Source organism: Chiroxiphia lanceolata, chromosome 8 (genome assembly GCF_009829145.1).
Source record: "Chiroxiphia lanceolata isolate bChiLan1 chromosome 8, bChiLan1.pri, whole genome shotgun sequence".
In the NCBI taxonomy this organism is placed as follows: Eukaryota; Metazoa; Chordata; class Aves; order Passeriformes; family Pipridae; genus Chiroxiphia; species Chiroxiphia lanceolata.
Genome location: NC_045644.1, coordinates 16,610,654 through 16,635,977, shown reverse-complemented (window position 1 = coordinate 16,635,977; position 25,324 = coordinate 16,610,654). Strand labels below are relative to the sequence as shown.

The 25,324-nt window shown below is 34.9% G+C and overlaps 1 protein-coding gene across 2 annotated transcripts in view; it reads right to left on the bottom strand.

Moving 5' to 3' along the window:
* The window catches only part of EXOC6 (exocyst complex component 6), an 89,353-nt gene that overhangs the window by 33,701 nt on the left and 30,328 nt on the right, over positions 1 to 25,324 (bottom strand). For both annotated transcript variants that reach the window (XM_032694238.1, XM_032694239.1), the window contains exons 7-18: positions 24,734 to 24,887; positions 23,996 to 24,066; positions 20,595 to 20,678; positions 20,453 to 20,499; positions 19,952 to 20,072; positions 18,021 to 18,092; positions 17,343 to 17,444; positions 16,152 to 16,256; positions 12,653 to 12,762; positions 11,533 to 11,644; positions 11,295 to 11,429; positions 7,367 to 7,546 (exon numbers count right to left, since the gene is read on the bottom strand). In XM_032694238.1, the coding sequence (XP_032550129.1) occupies positions 7,367 to 7,546; positions 11,295 to 11,429; positions 11,533 to 11,644; positions 12,653 to 12,762; positions 16,152 to 16,256; positions 17,343 to 17,444; positions 18,021 to 18,092; positions 19,952 to 20,072; positions 20,453 to 20,499; positions 20,595 to 20,678; positions 23,996 to 24,066; positions 24,734 to 24,887 (1,293 nt within the window). The remainder of the gene's footprint in view (positions 1 to 7,366; positions 7,547 to 11,294; positions 11,430 to 11,532; positions 11,645 to 12,652; positions 12,763 to 16,151; positions 16,257 to 17,342; positions 17,445 to 18,020; positions 18,093 to 19,951; positions 20,073 to 20,452; positions 20,500 to 20,594; positions 20,679 to 23,995; positions 24,067 to 24,733; positions 24,888 to 25,324) is intronic.

Sequence of the window (25,324 nt, the reverse complement as noted above, 5' to 3'; positions counted from 1 at the left end):
GAAAGCAGATTTGGCCCCAAATATTTTGTACTTTAAAAATCCATTATTTGTTAAAAGGTGATTAACAAATTGTGTAGCGAACACAATGGAAAGCCTTCAACTCTCCTCATGTTCACACTGAAACATTAAATGGCTGTTGCTAATACCTCTTTAGCAGTAGGACACCTTGAACTGTTAGGAGCTTTATATCTAAAATGAGATGTCAGTTTCTTAATTGAAAATCTCAGAAAAGCACATAACATTTTTGAGCAAAATAGATGAACCGACAACAAGGAATGTAAGAAACAATGCAAGAACAGCATGCTTAAAAGTCTCCCAAACCCAACGGTAATTACACCAGGAGACACGTAGCTCTATTCCCCAAGCAGAACAATACCAATATGAATTCGAGGGGGGAGGGGAGAAGAAAAAAATAAGGGAAAAAGGAAGGAAAATAGGAGGTGAGAACGGGAATCAATGGGCCACAGTTCATGTAATTACAGTGTAGTAGATTTGAAATACTTAATGGAAATGTCATTTTGATTTAATGGAACAACTAGTGCATCTCTGTTTAATGTACTGCTCCATCAAATCAGCTCCATGTCCTATTTATGCTGCCACTATAATGTAATAAAAGTTCAACCAGATTAATAGGTTGTCACGAAAAATTTTAACATTCAGTTTATTTCATATGCAAACAATCTGTACTCCTCTGTTATCTTCAATAAAAGACAGAATTTTATATTTCTAACAAGCATGTGTAGTTAATTGTTACAATCTGGCAAATATCAATAGTACTGGAGCACAAGGTAATGGTTACAATACAGAAATGACATGGTTAAAGCCACTTGGACTTTAAATAAGTATTAATACATGTACATTTAATGTTTATTTTAACATTTCATAAAATGGAAACATCCTAACATATAAACTATTTCCAACTATGTAACTTGAACTACAGGCTTATTGTTCAAATGACATATCAAAAAAGTTTACTATGCGCAGTTAATACTTACTCAATAAAATCACTCAATATTCTCAAATTTAGAGAAAAAATGAAGCTACGCATACCTCTCAAAATGCTGAATTTTAACTGAAATAAATGTGAACTATACTGTTATCCTCTTCAAAATTCAGTGCTTCCCAATTCAAAATACGTTGGATGTATGATACTCAGAAAAGATGAAATTAAAATTTGTGTTTGAAAAATGAGATCTAGTTAAAAATCTGTCTCCGAATTTCCACCATCTACCAATTAATCAGTTCCTCACCATTTTTTCATACAGCATTTTGAAGAGGAAACATAAGGATTCATGAACATAGCAATAACATTTATTTTCCAGAATTAAATCCCAGTTAGTTTTAAAACATTATTGATATTTTTATTTACCAGTTTGTTGTTTGGGGTTTTTTTAATTACTATTATTAATTTTTAAGGGAGGCGGGGGTGGCCGTGGTTATCTAGCAATTAAATACCTATATTCAAATAGCATGCAGAGATTCAGCAGGCTTCTCACATTCTCCCCAGTTGCCTCCCATTTGGAGACACTACTATTGTCTCTGCTGTGCCTATGCTAATTGACGCTGTCTACAAAACCTATTCTTCCACTCAACCAATGTAAAGTTTAGGAAACAAGGACCCTATTCTATAAGCAAAAACACCTGCTAACAGTGTTAAAGGAAACTGGTTTTTTCACCCAGCCTTCACATTTTGCTGAAATACAAGTTTGTAAAAAGAGAAAACCCTTAGACAAACTTCTTATATTTCAAAGGAGCTTGTAAAGAGAATTTGCTGACATATTAAATCCTTTTTTATAGGACCCAAAAGCTTTTCTCCGAAGAACAATTGTAGTAAAGAGACATTTGGCTCCTAGGAATTCCCAAAGGGTCAGCCATATGCATCCTTCCACGGCACCTTCGCGGTGCTGCTTTCTAAAACCCATGCTAGCTGTCTCAAAAGCAGCTTTCATCATTCACTATGGTGTCATATGATTTATGGACTGCATTTCAACAAAGTCAAAGCATATAGAATGAGAAATATGACTACAATCTGCTAATTTGTTTTGTATTGAGCCACTTAGGAGTCAAAGACCTGATGTCAGGCTGAGACCAGCAACACAATTAACCAGCCAGTGACAGATTCATCCATCCTCCCTGCCAGGCTGTGCCAATCAAAGACAGCATGAAGCAGCATTTAGAGAAATCAGTAAGAAAACTCATTCTCTAAGTAGCCTGTGAAGGCTGCTGATTGACAGTTTTTGAATATGGTTGCAGAAAACCACCACCCCTCCGCCCCCACTGCAAGCTGTGAAATTAGACTTTCGCTGCCAATCACAGTAACAATAAAATAACACAAACTGCCATCCTCAGCATAAAAAGAAAATAACAAAACTTATCTGTTAGAAATCTAAGACGTTAAGCTGAAGAATTAATTTAATAATATGAAATGAAAATGTCAGTTTCTGAAAATGCAAAGAAATTAAACATACAGATTTTATCAGTCGGAGCTAAATCCAATTTTTGAACTACTAATAAAATACAAGTATACTAAAAGCACTAGTGGAATTTTTAAGAATCAATTTTACCTACAGCCTCTGCCCCAAATGCTACTGAAACAATGAAAAATGCCTAATTGAAAGTAATTTGTAACTGTTGTTTTTCAATGGCCACTCTTTTCCAAAGAGTTGTCCAGTACTAACTTTGTATTTGCATTATATTTGTATTGACAAGGGACATACCTAGAATAAAGTTTCAGCTAATTCTAAACTTAGATTAAAAGCACTTATATACAGATCCATTATAATTTCAAATTACCTGATCTGAAATTAGAAGGTAACATTTTTCCTTAACAGTTCAAAATTAAACTTAAGAGAAGGCAGGTGGTTAATAAAGATTTGATCATCCAATTTATTTCAGGAGATGAATGGCTGTATAATGAAATTTTAATTTGCTTTTTGATTCAGAGCATCTAATGGTACTATAAACTGCAACATGAACTTAAAATAGGGTGTAATCTCAAAAGACTCAATTCTTATGAATTTAGAAAACAGAACCACTAAAAACTGCATAACTCTCAATTATAACCTTCCAAATTCCACGCAGCTCTGCTTTGCTGAAGTTCTGCTAGTCCTTAGTCATGGCATAACCAGCAGACTGAGACCTATGCAACATTAACAGGAAGTATTTCTACACCAAATATTCAACATTCATAGTGCTCGTGACACCTATTACCACGACAGTTCAACATGAGGCTGAGTATTCAAATGATAGAAATGTTCATAGGAATGAACCACCACCATCATCTAGTCCAACCTTCTACTTGGAGCAGGACTATTGCCAACATTGGTTCAGGTCCATTGTCCTTTTTCCTCGCTAAGGCTTCAAAATCACCAGGGATGGGAATTCAACAGTGTCTCTCTGTAAACTCCTTCAATACCACACCACTCTCTTCATGCAAACCTTTGCTCTAATATTGAAGCTTCACCTCCTGAGCTTCTATCTGTGACCATAGCCACGTGTGAATTTGTCAGTCCTATCAAGAAGAGTTTGGCTCCATCAGTTTTGTTTTTGTTCTTCAAGAGGTTGTAGGCTGCCACTAGATCTGTCTGCAGTCTTCTATTTAACAGGCTAAATACTTGACCTCCATAACTCCACTTGTAACTCCTGTGCTCTAGGATCCTAACAACTTGGGACCCCACTGCTAGATCCATTCTCCAGATTTTGATAATTTAGTAATATTAACTTCATCACTTTCATTATCATGGCAATGCTTATGCCAAATCAAAAAAACTCCTTATATAAAAAAAAAAGACATGAAAATAATCAGGGATGGAAGAATTCTTAAATGCAATGCATCATCTTCTTTAAAAAATTTTTAAAAAGCAAATAAAGAACACCAGCACACACATTCCTTTGACCCCAGGCAGAGGTAGCAGAGAAAGGATGGAACTTTTGCTGATTCTTTATTCAGCTCTATCACTCTACCCTTATTCTGTATGCATGTCTCATGGCTGTATTTTGATACCTGACCCCTCTTTCAAAAGGTCTAATAGTCTCCTCTAAATTACCTCATTTGGGATGCAAGACACATCCCATCAACCTTCTGCAAGGTTTTTAGGACTCCTGCTGTCTGTCCCAGTGTATGAAAGCCCAATGTTAGCCATTAACTCGATCCCTGCATGCAACCACACAAGGTACACAGCAAGTCATCAGCAAAACAGAAAGGGTCTTTTTATTAAATGATTAAAAATCGAAGCAATAAGCCTGCAGGCAGTTCATAGTTTTTCTGTTCACATGCTTTTTCTTCATCTTGCATCTACTTACCGACATAGCTGCATGGTCATTGTTGTTATTCTGAGAAGGAAACCAGTAAGGCAATCAAAACAAAAAAATTAAGATGTACTGTCAACTTCAAAAAAAAAAAAAAGAATAAAAAATTGGTAGCAATAACAGGTAAAAAATCTTACAAAAAGAACAATTATAGCTACAGAATTCCTTAAATTATTTTTTTTAAACCTGTGAATTTACACAGTATTTTGTTGAGGCATAACAAAGAGATTATAATTTAAATACTACTAATCTGGCAATAATACCTTTTTCTGTAATAAGGAACTGTATGCCAAAATATCAAAGTAGCAAACTTCAAATGACAAAGTGTCTGTGGAAATGCCCTTCCAGAAAGTTTTCATTACAAGAAAAAACATATTCCAGAACTCTTACATTAAAAATATATGCCACGTTTACCACCTTGGCTTACAGAGGTTATCTGTATGCCATTAACATACTTTGTTCAAGCAAGACTTAGAATGGTCGAGGACAGTAAGAATCTAAATGTAACATGAATCATTAAAAAATTTTAACATAAATCTAATGGCAATATAACTCAAGGGTGGAAAAAGCTATTTTCTTTTCCAATATTGCTTCCTAATTACAGTAAACAAACACAGAGGAGAAAACTAACATGAAAAACTTAAGGGGGGGGAAAAGCTTTGGAGACACAAGACATTTCCCATGATTCAACAGAGATGTCAGACTCCAACTAAGTTGTGTCATTTTGTGTGCAGGTTCAGCAGAGTTGAGATCATAGCCTATCTGATTTAAAACTAACATTCCAATAAAAATAATACAATTGATAGTTGTGCCTACATTGGTACAGAACTTTAGTACAGCCCCACATGGAACACAAAAGGAGACGCATCCCTGCGCATTTACACAGCTTACACACACAGCTAAAATAAAACGACATTTTACCAACAGGAGCCAAATGAATCACAGCAAAAAAATTGTTAAAGAACATATTTTAACAGTTCTACAAGAAGAGTAGCATTTGAAACAATACCAAAGAGAAAGACCCTCGAGTGTGACTACAGAGAACTAGTGTGGCCAACCAGCCACACTGTCCCCAGCCCTGGCACAATGCCCTCTAACACCATCAGGTAAGCTAAGGTAGAACAGAAGAGATTCCTCTACTTGTCCCCCTCTTTTCCTTACTAGAATTTTGGTCAGTGGCTAGGACTTTTGTTCTGCGATTTCTAATTAGATAAAAGTTCTGACAAACTATCTGGAGCAGAGGAATGTTTCTGCCAGCCATACAAAAATTATTATGGAAATGACACAGTGACATTATTGGAATAATCCACTGATGAAAATTAATTCTAAAATGATTCCAAATCTTAATTATGGCATAGGAGAATCTAGCTTAGTTTAGCACTCCAAAGCACTTACTATTTTAATGAGCTACGGAACCTAGTTCTGGGCTAATCTTTGAAAATGCTTTTACTATAAATTTTCTCTTAATGAAAGTAACTTACAAGTCTAATCAGAATTACCATAATGCAACTGTGTACACATTTTCATATAAACTCCACAGCTCACACAACATCCATAGGACCGTATGTTTCTACAACTGGCCAAGGTAGGATAGGAAACGAGATGCAAGATAAGTAAAAATTATAAGAAACCTCTTGCCAGAGCAGATTAGTTGTCCATATAGTTCTACATCCTGCTTGGTACCTGACCGGAGTTTGAAATTAGAGAATAGCCTCTTCACAGGAACTACCTTTCTCCAAAGGCTGACTGGTGCCCCCAGGCACATATTTCTACTCTTTCCACAATTTTTAAGTCCTAATGCCACAGCTGCTTCTTTCCATCCCTCTTAACACATTACTTGGTTTTGTCTGTGGCTCATTTCTGAACAGCTTTATGGTAGCCTCCATTCCTGGCAGGCGTCTGTATATCCTGCTCTACAAACTTCACATCCCTTAACTATGATATGCACATAACCACTGAGGAACAGTGTTTTTCGTTCACACTGCTTTGTATACTAAATTATTATGAAATTAACTATCTAACAAATTTATTCTGTATCAAAAACCGCTCCACTGATTTGGCACAGAAGCACATGCCTCACACAACACAGTCGATATCACATGATATGTTTTGGGTGGGTTATGTCTTTGAGTCAGTTAAAAGAACAGGAGATTGAAGAATCACAGCCTCTTCAAATATAATCTGGAAGACCAGATAAGCTCACTATGCCAGCAACCTCAAAACCTTGCTGTGCACATAAAGAAATTATTATTCAGACTATTTCCAGTCTGAAGCCTCAAAACATTCTATGCCTTGAGGACTTATTCTTTACAAGCATTGCATGTGGGCAAAGCACTCAGACATCAGTGTGACTGTAGCAACCAAGGACAAGCTGATGAAAAGCAGATGTAGCTTGAATGACTTACTGAAGTCACTCCCAACCTATAAAGCTATAAACTATTACGATGATAAACCAAACTGGAAGCAGTCTTTTTTGTCTTAAAGCAAGGGGAAATCAGACAACAGAATGTAACAATTCATGCATAAGACAAGTTAACAGTACCCTTTTTGTTGGGACAATATAACACAGGATATATTTGAATACAAACAAGGATTTATTTCAAGGAAGCTCAGTTCACTAGAATCAAATGACTTCTTATGATCAAAACTATTTAGCTAAAAACCTTGGAGGATACAAGACCTCCATAATCTGATGCACAAATGCAGGATTAGCATCAATTCTGCATTGTTTGAATCAGTGCACGTAAACACAAAACCAAGATGCTTAACTAAAAAGTCCATCTGATGCTCTACAAAACTGCATGAGTTCTCACATTATAAATTAGTTGTTGGTAACAATATTACTAAAGTATTTGTAAGTTTTTCTTTGTATTCCCATGGGTAACCATCACCAATATACTGAAACACATATGACAATATTCCTGTGCTGAAAAAAAATAAAATACATCTTGCCAGCATATGCACAATTCAAAAACCATATCTATCCTCAAAACCTTCATGTATTAAAATAAAATGATGCTGAAATAGTTTGAAATTAAATTTAATTTTGAACACTTACAGGTAAATGAGTAAAAACTTGAAATGTGCTTCTTAAAAAGTTAATTAGGTCCATTAAGTATCCACTGGCTCTTCCATCTGATTCAGACATTGTCCAATCATAATCAGCAATCTGAATAAATTCATCTATTTTTTGGTTAAGTTTTGTATATATTTCTCCTTCTGCAGCATGTCTTGCATCCTGAAAAAAAAATCATGTGCAACTGTCAGAATTCTAAAATATTATTAAATGCAGATAAAACTATATCCATCAACAAAACTCAAGTCTTGTGTTTTTCTTAGATTAAAAATATTTTATTTAAATCAGCATTTTAACGTTGTCTTACAGTAAGTCTGGGGCTGTGGTTTTTAAAATACTCACATAATGCATACTGTGAGTGTTTATAAAATAACATGCCTACAGAAGAATCTAAGTTCTCAGACAAATGAATTTAATTTGAATTTGGAAACAAGGCAAGTTCTTTGCTCTCTTCACAACAACCACCTTTTATTCAGCCTTACAAACCCTGACACAAAGTTCATTTGCCTTCTTTTATAAAGAAAATAATAAAAGAACCTAATAATTTTATCTTTTATGGACAGAGGCCCAGCATCATGATTTTTATGTAATAATGCCTTAAAGCTGCACATCTGAAGAATACTGATAATTTTTCATACTCCTTTAAATATCCTGATCATCATACACCACGATTCAGAACTTCCTCCTACCCCTACTTTTTGTTCTGCCACACAATGGATTCTACTTTTTGGAACAGTGAAGTCCTGCATTTACTGCCAACTGAGTTCACACTGCTAACGATCTGCTTCATTTGTGTAGGGATACCTTCAGAGATCCAATGGGATCTATGTGCAGATGCTTGGTACATTTGTGTTGCTGGAAAAGTGTGCTTTTGCCAGTCTGGAGTTTGAAGTTTCTCAGTGTCTTTCTAATTTAGGCACAGCATGAAACTTTCTTCACCAATACAGAGCATAATTCAAGTAAGACATTTGATTTAAAGCAAACAGATCAGTTGCTTGAGATTTTTAGAGAGTTAAAATAGGCTGGATATACTGAAGCAACAAAAAAGCAGATGAAACTCCCATCACTACTTTCTTCTAGGAAAAAGCAGTCCAAAAAACATGGCACTTCAGAAAAGCGTAAATATGAAAGGCAAAAAGAAAAAATAAAACATTTACATTTATCTGAGCTTACAGGTGCTTTTACATTGAATGTGCCAAATTTAGTCTTCAGTCAGGCCCCAGGCAATGAGGCACTTCAGGAGCAAGCAAGAAAGCATGTGGCCCTGCCATGAATAAATACAAAAGTATGATTCCCTAAAAATTGCATTTTTACTGCCAAAACAACTTGTAAAAGCCTCCACTGAATGGCTCTCCCAATCCAACACACAAGAATCTGGCAACCTGTTAACATGTCAAAGGAATATGTTGACATCCACAATTTTGTAGATGGCCATGACTAAGAAAGCTTTAACTAATCTATATTCAAAGTTTCTAATTAACAATGAGACCTCAGTTTCAACAATCTATAATGATGGGGCTTGCAACTACATCTGCTTCAGCTTAGCAAAATTCCTTCAATTTTCTGTTTGTTTGGGTTTGGGGTTTTTTGTTTAAAAACTAAGTCATTCGTGGAGTGATTGTATAACCCTTAACAGTTAAAATGATTTACTGGTGATGGGAAGACTAGTCCTTCTGTTTTTAAAAAAATGCATCCCATGGAATGTAAATGTGATCAATGCTGCTAATAAAAGGAGATTTTTGACCACTCAGAAAGAATGGAGGTGACACAATTTGCCACCAGGACATGAATTTAATAACAGTAGAACATACCAAACTCTCTGAGAGCCCAGGTGAGAAACTGTGAGCAGTTTTTCATTACAATAGAGGGGGAAAAAAAAAGAGGGATTAACAAGAAAAGAATTCTCTACTTTAATTGGAGAACACTGCGCTAACAAGTTTTCCAGCAAAGTAGACAGGAGAAACCATATAAAATAAAAAATCTTGGTTGTCAGCATTCATCCCATATTCTTCTGAAGTCATAGATACTAAGCACAGATACAGAATTCAGTTAATCCCTCCAATACATATTGGATTTCTGTGGCCAGGTTTTGGCAGCGGGGGTGCCTACAGAGGTGGCTTCTGTGAGAAGCTGCCAGAAGCTTCCCCCATGTCCAACAGAGCCGATGCCGGTCGGCTCCAGGACGGACCCGCCACTGGCCAAAGCCAAGCCCATCAGGAATGACAGTAACATCTCTGTGATAATATGCTTAAGAAGGAAAAAAAAAATGAAAATTGCAGCTAGAGAAGAGCAGAGTGAGAACATGTGAAAATCTCTGCAGACGCCAAGGTCAGTGCAGAAGGAGGAGCAGGAGGTGCTCCAGGCGCCAGAGCAAAGGCCCTGCAGCCCGTGGTGCAGACCATGGTGGGGCAGCTGTGCCCCTGCAGCCCATGGAGGACCACTGGGGTGCAGAGACCCACCTGCAGCCTGTGGAAAAGACACACACTGGAGCAGGTGGATGCACAAAGGAGGCTGTGAGCCCATGGGAAGCCCATGCTGGAGCAGGGTCCTGGCAGGGATCTGCTGACCTGGGGGGAGAGGAGCCCACAGTGGAGCAGGTGTTCCCTGGTAGGACTTGTGGTCCTGTGGGGGACCCAAGCTGGAGCAGCCTGTGTCTGAAGGACTGCACCCCATGGAAAAATGACCTGCATTGCAGCAGTTTGTGAAGAACTGTTGCCTGTGGGATGGACTCATGCTGGAGAAGTTTGTGAAGGACTGTCTCCCACGAGAGGGACCCCACATGAAACAGGGAAAGGACTCCTCTCCCTGAGCACAGGCAGAAACAAGAACTGACCATAACCCCCATTCCCCATCTCCCTGCAATGCTGAAGGGGAGGAGGTAGAACTTGGAAGGAGGGAGGGATGGAGGGAGGTGTTTTAAGATTTATTTTACTTCTCATTCTCCTGCTCTGATTCCATTAGTAATAAATGTAATCAATATCCTCACTTTGAGTCTGTGATCCCCACATCATGATAGTGATCAGGAAGTGTTCTCTCCTGGTCCTTAACTCATGAAGGTTTTGTTATATATATGCAAGAACTACTTCATCTACTAATGAGATGAGGAGCCATATATATAACAAGAAAACTAAATAATTTTTATTTTAGGATTATTTTGTCCTCAGGTTACAAATGTTGACATGCTAAATGATGAAATGGCAATTGTCTATGCTGAATATACATCACTTAAGATTTAATTTTTTGAGATATAAGTTTAAGCACTTCCATCCTTTATTAAAAGCATCACAGAAAACACAGCTCATGCAGATAAGCAGTTGCCGTATATTGGAAACAGGGAAATTTCCAGTGATTGTTTAACAACTATTATTGTGTCTATACAGGACATGTAAATAAAACATAAACTGTAAAATTATCATAGAATAACTTGTGCTGTGTAGCACATTCTTAATACTTCTTTTATATTAATAATTATACCATTTGAAAATACAGCACAAAGTATTTCTACTGTAGAATAAAATCAAAGAGATACAAACATTTTAGAGTAAGCTAGCTGTTTGCTTGATTCCATTCAGGAAAAGGGAGATGTTACATAAATTGGGGCTTAATCTATTAAAAGTTTCTTGTGAAGTTAAGCTTAGATTTTAATTTCATAACTTAATAAAAAATTCATTTGAAAGACAGTATTGAGGCTTCTCACATACTGACATATTCCAGGTCATACCAATAACATAAAAACAGTGTTTATCTGCTCAGTGTTAGAACTGAATGCTTAAGAGTTCAGAATTATTTGAAGACAAAAATGAGAATGCACACTTTGCCCTCACACCCTTTTGTTTTAAAATGCTTCATTTACAGTGATTTTGACATAACTTTTCAGATCCAGTCATATAATGGATGCCATGTACTATACCTTAAATGTAGAAAGTCCATAAAGTCTTGCAGTGTGAACAGTCAGTTGTGAAATATTTGTAATGTTAGATATAAAATCCTCAAGGTATTTACAGGCTTGTTCCAAGTGTGTTGTGTTTATGATGATTTGAACAAGCTACAAGAGACAAAAAAATTTTGTCAAAATCCTTTTTGTATCATTCATTGTCATTTGATTTTGTAAATGGTAAGAGTCTTAGAATACAGGTTTTAAAACTTACCTCTGTTAAACCTATATGAGGTTTTTTAATTAGATTCTGTAAACAACTACTTAGGGTTCTTGTAAGCAGCAAATTTGTAGATTTTCTGAGCATATCATCTATTTCTGTTGAGCTGAAAAAAAAGGTTTTTTTTATAACTATGCTGTGCATGGCAAAATTTTGACAGCAATACTTAATAATTTTATTTTTTTCCCTGCAAAGGGAACTTTTCATGTTAAGAATTCCCTACGTGCATTTAAATTCTGGTTGCTCCAAGTTTTCTGTGATCTAACAGACAGAACACCTCTTTTACTTACCAAATATCCATTAACTGAATTTCAACACTGAAGCAAAATCTGTTATTTTTAGATTTTGGACATGTTTATTGACACAGCAGTTCGTAAAGAGTAATTTGTGGGTTTTAATGAGTTACTAAGGAGGTCAACATGTGCTCATTAGTACGTGTAAATTATAAACAGTATCAATTAAGAATGTGTGAAAGGGAGCAATTTACATCTTTAGCAGTGCAGAAGTGGGTGACGGCCACAAATACCTTCCAGATTTCAGATCTATTAATTCTATTTTATGTAATTAAAACTAAGCTTTTGAAAGCCAGAAGAGGAAAGGAAATGGGTCAGAAAAAGGTGGGTTAGAAGAGGGAAAGAGATGCAGACACCACATTCTGTTTCAGGAAAAATCATTGCTAAGGAAACTCAAATCACTGAGAAGGGAAAGACTCGTAAATAATCAGGGACACTAAACAATTGTTTCTGAAATGGTCAGTATCAAAGTATACTTTTCAATCTTACATGCTATGTTAAATAAATAAATTCCCTAGATTATTCAAACCAGTTGATACTGTTTAAAAAACCCCAGCAGTCCTTTAGACTTTAGTCCTTTAGACTGCTTACCATACCCAGCTACTTTCACCCATACACATATTGTAAGGCATATATTACATGAAATATATACTACAGCATTGAGAATCATAGAAAAATACAAACAATTATATATGCAAATTATGAAACAAGCACAGGAAGCAAGTACACAAGAACATGTATTTTCATTTTAGTATATATGTTTGGGTCACCTGAAAGTTACAGGTTACCTTACAGTCACATTCCTGATACTTCAAGCTCACCTGCGGTGAAGTGACTCCGAAAACTTAAGGCTTGCATAAATAAATTCCTTGACCTGCATATAAATCTGAGGCACTGACTGAGACATTGGAAGCTTCTTTGGAAAGGACTGCTGTGAAAATAAAAGATCATACTATCTTACACCTAAAACTGATTCCAAGAGAGCTTGGTACTAAACACAACAATTAGAAAGCCACTTAACACTATCAACATTTTAATCTACCTTAACATTTTGTGGTTTTCATCAAATACAAACACTGGTATGCATTGAGTTAACTTCTAGATCTGTCTGAATGGTTTACAAGCAAAATAGAACTTTATCAGTTCTTTAAATTACAATTAAGTTTGGAGACTATTTAATTTAAGATTCCCCTGTACAAAGCAATTTACAAAAATACATTAAAAATAGGTCTTAAACATTTTAATCTGAATGAACAAGATAGAAGTAAATGGGATAAGAGGTTCAAAAATGAAAACATTCTTCTTCAAAATAAAGCAGTGTAAAAACAAGTTTGAGAAGTTCAATACTTCTGGGATTTTTCAAGTATCTTGGGAATGCTTAGACATTTTTTTTTTGATGGGTCACAAAACCAAAGCAGTTTGAATTATTTTCAGGAATCTGGATTAACATGCAGGAAATACCGTATTCTGTAATAATAAAATCATGCTTCTTACTTCAATTTGAAAGCTGATATTGTATTTGAGAGAAAAAAAATAAACATATTCAATTAAATCTATACATACCAAATAGGTAATTCTGCATTGAATACAGAATTTTTGAAATCTGCAAAAAAATTTACTTTTCTGTTTACTCTATTTACTCACTCTGACTAGTGCACGAGAAAAATAATCAACTGGTACCATCCCTGAAGAATTCAATTTCTCTTAAAAAAACCCCATCAATCAACAACAGCTCAACTTCTTTATTAAAAAAACCCAAGGTAAAACAGATTACCCTGACATTCTCCTAACCATACTCTTATCTAAGATTAGGTGGTGTGACAAATATGTGATGTAAGCCAGGCTTTTGCGCCGACAAACAACAATAGCAAACATTTTTTAACAACAAAATTTACTTCAAATATGTGTTTATCTGATTTTAGAAATTAATTTTTACAAATAAAAAAAATGCAACTACATACAACTATTTCAGCTCATCACAATATTCTGTCAGCAGGACTTGAGTTTCCATCTTCCTATATTCAAAGATTTGCAGTTCTTTATCCTCTACAGTATCTGGCCAATATAGGAGGACACACCACTTTCTATTTGATCATTAGAGCAGGAAGCAAGGGAAAAACCCAACAGAGCTACAACCAATTGCTTCACTTCTGAATACAGAACAAGGAATAAAATTAAATTATTAATCAAACCATGATAGTTTGCCATAATCGATCTAAACAGCAGAGTACAGACAAGACTATTTTGTTCAGTCAAATTGGATTTATGTTAAATAAATGTTAAATATCTATACTATCTATTTATGCTATGTTAAATATCTAATAGATTGTGGTCATAATTCTGCCTAATGTGCTGTAAGCACCTCTTATAAACTTACCTGTAAAATGTGAGGATGCTTCATCCTAACCTACAGTTAAAAATGAGACACAAGCTCACGTTTGTCTTTTTATAATAAATTGAGAGAAACATACATTTTCAAAGGTGAAATTTCAGAGATGCATCAAGTGGACTTAGCCCTCTGGGGTGTCTATTTCTATCAACTACATAGGCTCCTTCAGTGACTAGCCTGAACTTATAAATCTTTATTTTATTATTTTTAACATCAAAATGTAGATTGAATTAACCCTCACAACAGGATCTCCCAGTGTCTTACAGTCTGAAGTAACAACAGAGAGGTATCAAGTGGATGCAATTATAAACAGTAATCAAGAGAAGTGATGTTGGAGATTTATAAAGTTTCCCCTCCATGTGGATCCCCTGCTACCTAATAACACACAAGGTAACACTGTAGTCTTTCAACAAGGATACTTAACGAATCTTTTTCCTCTCTTCTTCTGTCTAGTCAACAAAACTTTTACCAACTCAATTATCACAGAGACTTCTGCCCCTTCACTACATTTGATTGAAGTAAACTAAATTGCTTCAAAAATTGCTAGAACACACAAAAACCCCCACCAGTCTTATTTCTAATTACATACAGGTTTCAAAGCTCTTTCAGAGATACATTAAAAAAGTTTTCCCTCCTTTAAAGATGAATTAACAGTGACAGAGAGATGTGAAGTGACTACTAGCACCAGGCAGCTGGTTAATGATAGAGTTGAGAACAGAATCCAGCCTGATTCCCAGCTTTACTCTCAGGCTCATCATCCCAAAAACTAAGAATCAGTGAGATTCTGCCTGTAAAATATCTCCAATGAAATAGAAATCTCTATGAAATAGAAATTACTCTCTGTATCATAAACCAGACTGAAAATTGTTGAGTACAGAGAATACATTTCCCTTTTGGTGGAAAAAAAAAAGCCAAAGCTTTGTATTCATATATTATATAACTAGCAGATAAAATTATTTAGTACAAATTAAAAATTCCCTCAATTATTAACAAAATATGTTAGTTATTCTGTTTATCTTATTTGAGTATTATAATGGATAAGTAAATGAATTTGATGGAGGAAAGCATCCAGGAAGCCCTCTGGAGTCTCATTCAAAAATCAGCATAAAAACCTACTTTAGTTTTTCATCTTCACAGCAACACTGTATTAATGACAGGCAGCTGTTACATTTGCCTGGCAAATCCCTGTTGAACCACAAACTTAGAATAGCTTTTTACTTTAGCAGGTATCTGTAGCAATGGATTGTGTATAAAACAGCTTTCCCCTACAACAGTTACTCCCACCATCAGGTTGTTCTTAGATTTAGTTCTTCTCCACAGACTCCATCATGAGCCTCTTTCTTTATTGGTATTACCAAAACCATACTTGAATAGCAAAACATATTAATCACCTTTCTGTGAAAAGAGTTTGTAGTGAAAGAATGGCTGAGGCTACAAAAGGACATCCTACTGGAATGCTACTACAGCAGAATTATTTACAGTCTCTTCACGTTTATTTTGCCCCACACAAAAAATAATTAAACTTAAAAGTGAAATACAAAAGTCGCTGTCTCTGATGACTGTTCTACACGTATTTTTGCAACACTACAGCACATACTGAGTTACTAAACCCAATGAGTGCAACAAAATTTAACTAATTAAAGACAAATTGTATTATCATTACATAAAGACTTTATCAATTAAACCATATTATTAATTTGTTTACAAAACAATGGGTTTCATTATTCACTCAAACATCAGAGCAAATGACTAAAGCTTTCATTTTCATATTTATTTATGACTAGATAATTATGCACAAAGAAGGTGATTTAGCCTCTTAATCTACCTAGCTTTTCAAAGTTTAATTGCTTTTTAATTATAAAAATCATTACTGTCCCAAGTGTCCTTAATTGGATTTCCACAAATTTGAATAACATAAAACTTCTCCTTACCTTATCAAGTTCTGGATCTTGAAAAGGAAATTTGCTTATAACTATTTTGTATTCCTCTTCATTTGCTACAGGAATAGGGCTGTAGTTGTCTGCTTCAAAATATCCCTGATGAATTAGCAAAGTGAAAAAAAACTGGACATGTAATTTACACTATTTTCTGATGTTAAAACATGTAAATGAATATAAATTTTACTACCACACTTACGTGTGCATCTTCAAGAAGTGTTAAGAATTTAGCACATCCCAAATATTACTTCGAAAGTACCTCATATATGCTAACTCTTTATCATGTGTCTAATCACAGAGAAAAAAACACCTAGAAGTGTTTTAATATGTGCATAAGACATCAAAGGAACCTTAGATCAACTAGTACACTCCAGAGTAAACCATAATATAGTTATTAATTATGGTAACCCACAGCTTCCTACACTAATGCCGATATTCCGAGTGTCTCACTTGGGCACCAGAGCTACATTCAGCCAGCGGAGACGATTCAGAACTCAACCAGGCCTATGGCACAGCACAGTCTGAGTGCCCTCTGGACCACTAGTCAAATGACTATATTAGAAGAGTGGGGAGCTCAAGAACCTTAAGTGGTCAATTTAATGTTAAGGTTTTCTGTAATACAATGTAACATACTTTATGGTAAACAATTTACGCACATTTAGACATCACACCCTATCTAAATACGCGTTGGAGTACAGTCTCAGACAAATGTATTCCTGGGTTTAAAACTTAATCAAAGGATTCCAAGGAATAGGTGGAAATTAATGTGCATTAAAAAAACATGAAGACATACTGGCAATATCAGCAGTCTGTCAGGAGATATGCATATCAGCTAACTGTAAACATTAAGACTAGATAAATTAGGAACCTAAAGCCCTATTGTAATAGATTAGAATTATTAGGTTCCTAATGAAGAGAAACAGATGCCTCTCTCCTAGCATATTTCTCCAGTAATGTCCCTTTGGAGACCTTCCTTCTCTCCATTAACTATAGAAGCAGTATTTGATGTTTCTTTCCCCAAACATTAGTCACGTGATGAATACCTCCAAACTGAATATATATCCAAACTGAAATTCATACACAACATTGAGTTAAATTCTTCCAGAATTATAACTATATCATAAAAACTTGAAGCTAGACAAAAACAATAGATGCAATACAAAAGACACAATTATTTTGATATACTAACCTGAACAATCCAGACCACTTTTTAAGAAGCGTTTCATTGTACTGGTCTCTTATCTCGAATAAAAGATCAAATAGTCGGTTCACAGGAAAACCATAGCCCTAAGGTAAAAATTAAGGGGGGATAGTTCAAGAACTAATACATTCAACTCCCATCATAGCACTTCAGGACTCTGAGATGGGACTTATTATTCAATCTTGACACTTCTATAAAATAAATTGTAGTACTTAAGCACACCACTGTAAGTTTATATATTAATTTTTTAATAAACAATTTATCCTATGCATTTGGAAATTTGCCCCACTTCTCTTTGTTAAACATTGCAAGAATACCTGTTCACCTGGTCTCTCATCTAAAGAGCTAATGATAACTGAAATGCTATTCTTGTTTAAGATGAGACATAAAGTATTTGTAAAAGACAAAAATGTACACAAATTACGAAACACTAATTTTGCCCAGATATGAATAACTGATGCTAGCTGGATAACCCAGAATGCATACATTCAGTTTCTAATACTGAAAAGGAGGAACTAAGGCAAGAAATACATATATTTTTAAACACTACTGTGTAATTTTGGGTTTGATTTGCATATATGATTCATGAAAACACAAACATTGCACTTACATAAAGTTAAAATTTGACTACAGGAATTTCAGTTAAAATAGTAATACAGTACCTGCAAAGTATCAGCAAATACTACAATGAGATTCTTCAATTCCAGAACAAGATCAGGATCAGTGCAATATGACTGAAAGAGAAATTCTGGTTTTGTTAAAAGGATTTAAAATATGAGACACATATTTTCAAAGAATAGTAGCACAGGTTAAACTCTCCAGCCTTAGTAAAAAAACTAGACCCACTTGTCCTTACTTAGTCCAGCTACATAAAAGTATTTGTTAAATTTTCATATGAGTTAACAATAGTATAAAAGTTCAGAAAAAGTAAACTAAAATATGAGATTCAATAAATATCAGTATGGTGTACTGAGACTGAAAATCAGCAAATTACATTTATTTCAGTGGAACATAAGCACACTTTGCTAAATCAGTACCAGAGAGGTTCCATAGGACACTCTTTTGACCCCAAGCCCAGGTCTAACTAATGCTGTGTCACCTCAGTTTCCCAGCTGTATGGGTAACACCCTATAAAATACTTCCTGAACAAGGTCGAAGTTAAATTTGATGGTAAAAAGGTCAAGACGTAAGATATTTACTAAATAACTGAAATTTGATTTTCAGAGGTGCAGAGTCACACAACTAAGGCTTTCACCTCAGCTTCACTATTTGCAATACTGGATAAAGTAAAAAAATATTCCTATTAAAATAATTTGAAGCAGCATGAGAATATAGTTTTGGTTAAAGATTACATACACCTGTTTCACCTTTCTTGAAATTTTGCTCCTAGCATACTTTCTTAAAGTAAGGGTTTGGTTTATTTATCTAAATATTAGTCTACAGTAGGACAATGTTAGATTTTGACAGAATTGGATTTGATGGGAGTCATGCATTTTGAGAAGAAATAGTGATGAAGTACATGACAAGACTTTGAAGAGTTCTTTAGAGATGACGTTACTTTTAACACTTAAATTATCATACATATAAATCCACACACAGACAACTAACTAGCAAAGTATTTAGCTTTAAAAAATGCTGGATAAATATATCTCAATTTATTGCAATCCACTTAAAAGAATTTAAAAATATGAGAACATCTCATGTACCACTGATCAGTAAAGGTCCTATGATAACTATAGTTGCAACCTGAACTTTCTCCCCATTTTTCCTCAGTATAATTGAAATATCAAATATTCCTTGAGTTAAAGATGAATTGCAATAAAAATAAAAAATAACATTTCATAAAGGAGCTAACATTAAAAAGGGAAAGAAAAAATTCTTTTCTTCTTTCTGATAGTAAAAGTTATAACAGTAGTAAACTTTGAAGCAATTTACTGTCAGTCTGAGTGAACAATGTGTTTTCCAGTGTTTTTTCACAGAGGAATAAGAAATAGCTTGCAGCATCACTGCAGCTAAGGTAGAAATAAAACTTTAGGAGACACACTTCGAATGTACTGAAATACCGAGCTAACATAGAATTTTTCTAATACCTTTTCTTCAACATAAACATAACACTACTATAGCATTGAAGAGAGAGCTCCAAGGGGTTTGCTGGTGGAGTTTATTTTGGAAACACTGCATTTGGAATGATAATTAGGAACTATTTCCTGGTGGTGCTTTCAGTGCTGAACTATTCAATCTGATCTAATGAAGAGGTCAGTTGAGACTAATGAGGAAGGATTGCAATAATAACAGCAGATTAACTCTGCATATTCTAAACTGCTGGACTAAGAGAAGGTTTGGAAGACCCAGTGAGTTGTAAATCAGTGGAGGATTATGCAAATAGCCCATGGCTGCGGATCACAGCCTGATACTGTGGGGAAAAACAAAAGCTTGGCAGGCTCCCTCCCAAATCTGAGAAATTTTTAATCACAAGAAAAATAAAACATGAGATAGGTGTAATTTTTCACTTTGTTGCTATCCCAGCTTTAAATACACAGAGCTTTGAAGTAAGAGGATTTAAACTGCAATACTGATAAGACTTCTCACTTACTGAATGTGTTCTAAGAACAGCAACAATCTTGGAAAGGGCCATGTTCCAGAGTTCATCAGTATATGTTCTAGTTACCAATCCTTGGGTTACATGTAAAATGTGGTCTTCTACTACAAAGAAACTAAAAAAAACACCAATGCTTATATTATTCAGTTGTTTTCTAATATTAGAGCAAATTCTACTCTTCACACACAAGCATAGTCAAACCCTTCCCCACTGGAGCAGTGACACTTGGGTAGGTTTGGTGTTCAGTTTTGCTCAGAATGAAGGTAAAATGTGAAACAGTTTGTTTCATCCCATCTGGAATCCAGGATTCTGAAGTGTCCTTGTAGGGTACAGGGCTGGTAGGATATGAATGCTCTTCTCTACTCAGATCCAGCAACAATCACCCACACAATTTGTGCAGTAACTGAATCTTGCAGAAGAGTCTTCAGACAATGAGAGAACACAGAGTGAATCAACAGATTAAAACTGAAATAAATTTTTATTTATAAAACTTACCCTACAATTTGGCTGAAGTATCTTCTATAGCCTTCTACTGTTTCATGCTTTCAGTGAAAAAGGAAACAAGTTTAGAAACAAAAATACCACTAAGCATTAGCTACAACTTAAGTCAATGCAAAAAAAAATAAAAATTGATTACCATGCTTGACTGTGGCTGCAGAACTAATCGTGCTTGTTTCCTTCTTTGTTTTCTGTAGTAATTTTCAAATATTTCTCCATCACCCTAGAAAAAGAGTAAAAAGTAGTTAAAACAAGAACATTGTTTCAGTATGAAAAAGGCACTTTTTAATTTCAGGGTAGAATTCTCTTAAACTCAGCACATATTTTGCATGTATTCCATATATAAACCTCCAGCTGTCAGCAGCAAAGTTTTGCATGAATGAAATATGCAGAAATTACCTTTTCCTATAAAGTAGCCAACAGCCTGTACTGTAAGAAGAAATTTCGCTTGTGCCTACATTTTGTCAAGCAATATGGATTTTAAACAGTACGTTTGTTTTTCAGCTACAGCTTTCAGAGTATACTAATATTTATAGATAAGGTATATTAGCTATTACTCTATAACTGAAACTCATCCTCTTAAAATACTGTTCTAGGTTATTCAAGAAAGTAACTACATTGTTACAAAAATGTTTCTCTGATATATGACACATCTGAACACTGCCTGTACTAGCTTTACCTAAGAAAAAACAAATATGAGTTTTATTGAATATTTCCTTATTCTCTTTGGATTTATAATGAGTGTGGACTTGGATTTTTCTCTTATCATGATCCTCAAAAATACAAAACCCTCTGTGCCTAAAGATTATACTGTGAGGAATTCAAGTGACATCCTACTTATCTCATTAAGATGACCACTCAGTAGAAACCATCTGTCCATTTGAAATCAGTGCTACATTGAGTCATCATCTACCTATTGAACCCAAAGTAATTTGTCTGCAAGCAGAATAACGCAGCTTAGCCTTTTTAAGGTTTGTTTTTACTTTATGAGCCTATTATTAGGCCAGTGCTATTTAGAATTCCCTTACTTGGTCTTCCAAAAAATCTCCAAATCAAATTATTAGACAATTTATACTACTAAGCCAACACTACTTACCTAACTCCCTTATAAGATATAACAAAGAAAGTCTACATTTAGATCATAATGAATACTTCATCATATTTAGAAATAATGCTAACCTAAGAAAATCTCAAAGTAACAGAGAGAATTATCTTAAAAACAAAAAAAATCCACTTGAAAACAAGATGCAAATGTATTAGAACACTGTTTGTTGCAGCAGAACTTTACACAGTGTGCTCTAATTCATACAAACACATACTGATCAGACACACTAACCATTCATCTCCAGCCCAAATATTCAATGCAGTTGTCAGATTGTTGACTTCTACTGTCAGTGTCAAATCTTTACCCAGTCCCGACACAAGCTTCTCAAGTGAAAAGGGTAGCTGCTCTTCTCAAATCCACACCACAAGTGGAGATGTAAAATATCTTACCATTATTTACAGACCATGCTATACTATGCAGTCAAGATCAACAATTCAGGGATAACAACTGTCTGAAACAGATGTGCTAAAGCAATCAGCAGAATATAGTAACAACCTTGATGATTCACTCACTGAATAAGCAAAGCCTAGGCGAGATAAAATATGCCAAAGCAAAGCATTTGTTTTGCCCAGTTTCCAAAAATTCATGAGTTTATATCAACAGAGACAATAAATCAGTTTATATTTGGTTATAAATTCTAGGAATATTGCTAATATATCAAGTGCTGTTTCACTACATAGATACATTTATTTAACAATGATACTGCGTTTCACTAAAAGGTAACATTACATGCCTAAGGGATAAGGGTATTTTCACCAGAATTTAAATAGACAGCATAGATCTTTATGTATATTGCTCAGAAGTTTCTAGTTTAAAGAAAGGCTACTCATCAGTAAATACAGTCTACGTTTGGTATGTATTTATCTTGTCATCACCAGGTTGGAATCCCAAGCTATGTAGTATCCTGAGGTATATAAAAATTGTGCTTTCTTCTTCAATATGAAGAAGCAGAGTAAAAAACTTCAGTCCTCCATAAAAATAGAATATTTTCTACAATTTTGTAGCAGAGACAGGATTCATTAAGACCATAACATTTGCTGCGAGGTAAGTCCTTGTTATAGAAATGTAACAAACAGCCACCTGGTATCAACTCCCCTCCTCTGCTGTCATCATTAAGTTCTCTAAACTCAAAAGGGATGGTTTGAAACACAAGATAAATGAGAACTCCAAGAAGTGGTTAATGCACAACTAATGAGATGATGTTAGCAGGAAATCCAGAAGTCCTGTCCTGAAGACAGCAACAACCCTTTCCAGTGTCAGAGAGCACTCCAACTTGTTTTCTGTCTCCCGTAAATTTGGAACTTGGTAAAGTTGCTGTGCAAACCCAAAAAGCATATCCTTGGATCAAAGATCCAACATTGGGATCCTTGTCAAAGTGAAAAACATAATTATATAACACTTTTAAATGCCATCTATCGATTTATTTTTTATTCCTTTATTATACTAAAGAAAGAATAAGCAGATGTTGTCACTGGTATGTTTAATTTTACACATTCTTTTTTATATGTTATTTCACACTTTGTTTTCTGTAAGAAGAAATAGTCCACTCTTTCAATAGCTTTGGCAGCCTGTCTTTCTGTCCCTCCTGATCTTTCATTGAGATGAATAATTACTGACAGTTTTGTTTGGATTCCTTCCTTAAAAAAAAAAGTAACAGTGAAACAACATTCTAAACAGTATTTCATTATTAAGCTTTCATGTAACACAGTTGCAAGGATTCCACAAAAAGAAGATAACCCAGCCTGAATGCTTGAAACCAGTCCAGCTGAGATTGTAGGATTAGCAATACTCACAGGTACATCTTGACTTAAGTCATTGATACTTATATTCTGTGAGAAATCTGACTTCAAAAGTAATTGAGACATAGGAAAGATGAGAAAATAACAAATAATTTGATAGCATGTTTCCCAAAAAAAGTTTTCATCCTTGTCAGTTTGTGCACTGAATCTCTTTTACAGAAATTAAAATAGGCTATTGTGTCTCTGTCATTGAATCCTATTTAATCTGCCTGAACATACTGTCAGAATCCCCAGATTTTGTTTCCTATTTTTCTCTACTGTTCTGATTTCCACAAGATTAAGAATGAATATTGCTATGTTTTGATAATATTGATCCAAACATTTGGGTAACACAGAACACTTGCAGGAACTGCAGAAGTGCCAATACCAGTATTGAGGTAAACATGCATATTTTACATATATACTTAAAAACACTTAGGTAATTAACATCTTACTGTGTCCTTTATTATGCATATAAAACATGGAGTCATGCCTGTGTATCCCTACTCTACCCATCTCAGCTGGTTCATCCAGAACTACTAATCCTAGAAGCAATATGCTTGCATGTTTGGGAACTATTAAGAGTGCAAAAAATGTGAAAATGAATATTCAACTACAAATATTTAAATATCCTTTTGAGGTGACCTTAATACATACCAAAACTGAGTAGATGTGCAAACACCTATAGACTGGAGAAAAGTCTACAAGATCTTGGGCAGTCAAAACCTGAAGAAGGAAAGGAAAAAGAGGAGTAATAAAACATAAAAAACATATAATTTGCAAAATGTGATATATTGCCAACAGAACTTGCCTATCTAAGAAGGACTCAAAAGTGGACGGTTTCTATCATAAAACAATAAATCAATTGCTTGAATCTCTCTTCCCTTCGTACTACAAGTACTATATTTTATTTACGTCACACCACCAGACTCCTTTCTCTCTTTCAAAGCATCAGATTTAAAGGTCTAAATACTCACTGTTTCATTCAGTTTAGGAATAGCAAGTATTTGACAGATGAAAAAGTTCTAACTCAAGCTCATGTCCTCAGCACCAAAAGGTTGACTTTAGCAATAGCAGAATATTCCAGTGGGCCACATACCATTTACAGTGGGCAGGTAATGCATAATATCAATTGCAACTGAATTCCAGAATAATTGCAAGCTCTGTCAATCTGAATGTCCTCAAACATGATGCTAAAGCTAGCATTAATACAAATAATATTTTGGCCCTACTTTTTCACCCTATAATGCTGCTCCGAACTGGTGCCCCTCGAAGGTGTTCTGCAATTCTTCATAACTAACAATTACCATGTACATACAGGGTACTGCAAGTTTTGTTAAATAAACCTAAAAAATTCACTTTAAACAAGATGTACTGATTTAGAACAAAGTTACCCTTCTTCATGTTCATCATCATCTTCAAATGTTCGCTTCAATGTAATTTCATTCTTGGATTCTGAAATTCTGCTTCTACCTAAATGCATATTGCGACCGTAGTTTACGTTATTCTGCTTCTGAAGAGTGGTACTAAAGGTCTTCTGTTGCTGTGCCTGTTTTAAGAGTAGAATCAATAGGAGGGATATAATTCAAATTTCACCACTGATGAGCATACGCTAGGACATGAAAAACAGGTGGTGCCATTGAATACACACCAGTATAACTGCAAGATGAGTGCCCTCAGCCTACACCAATGATTTTGCCTTTAATCAATCTGGGATGATAAATGAGTTCAATAGTGAATTCTGCAGTTTTTCCTTAATCTCCAGAACATAATTTTAAAGGCAGAAAAATAAAATAAGCAATCTGTAATTTTCCTGATCATAAACTGCAAACAGAGAATCAACATTTAAATGAAGTACAGTTATCGCAGAGTTTCCAACTATTGTTTTCTGTCTTCAGTTAAGCCTAAGTGAGCAGTCGGATGCAGAAGACAAAGGCACTTTATTGTCCTCACTATTAAAAGAAATGCAACGAGTAACACGGCACA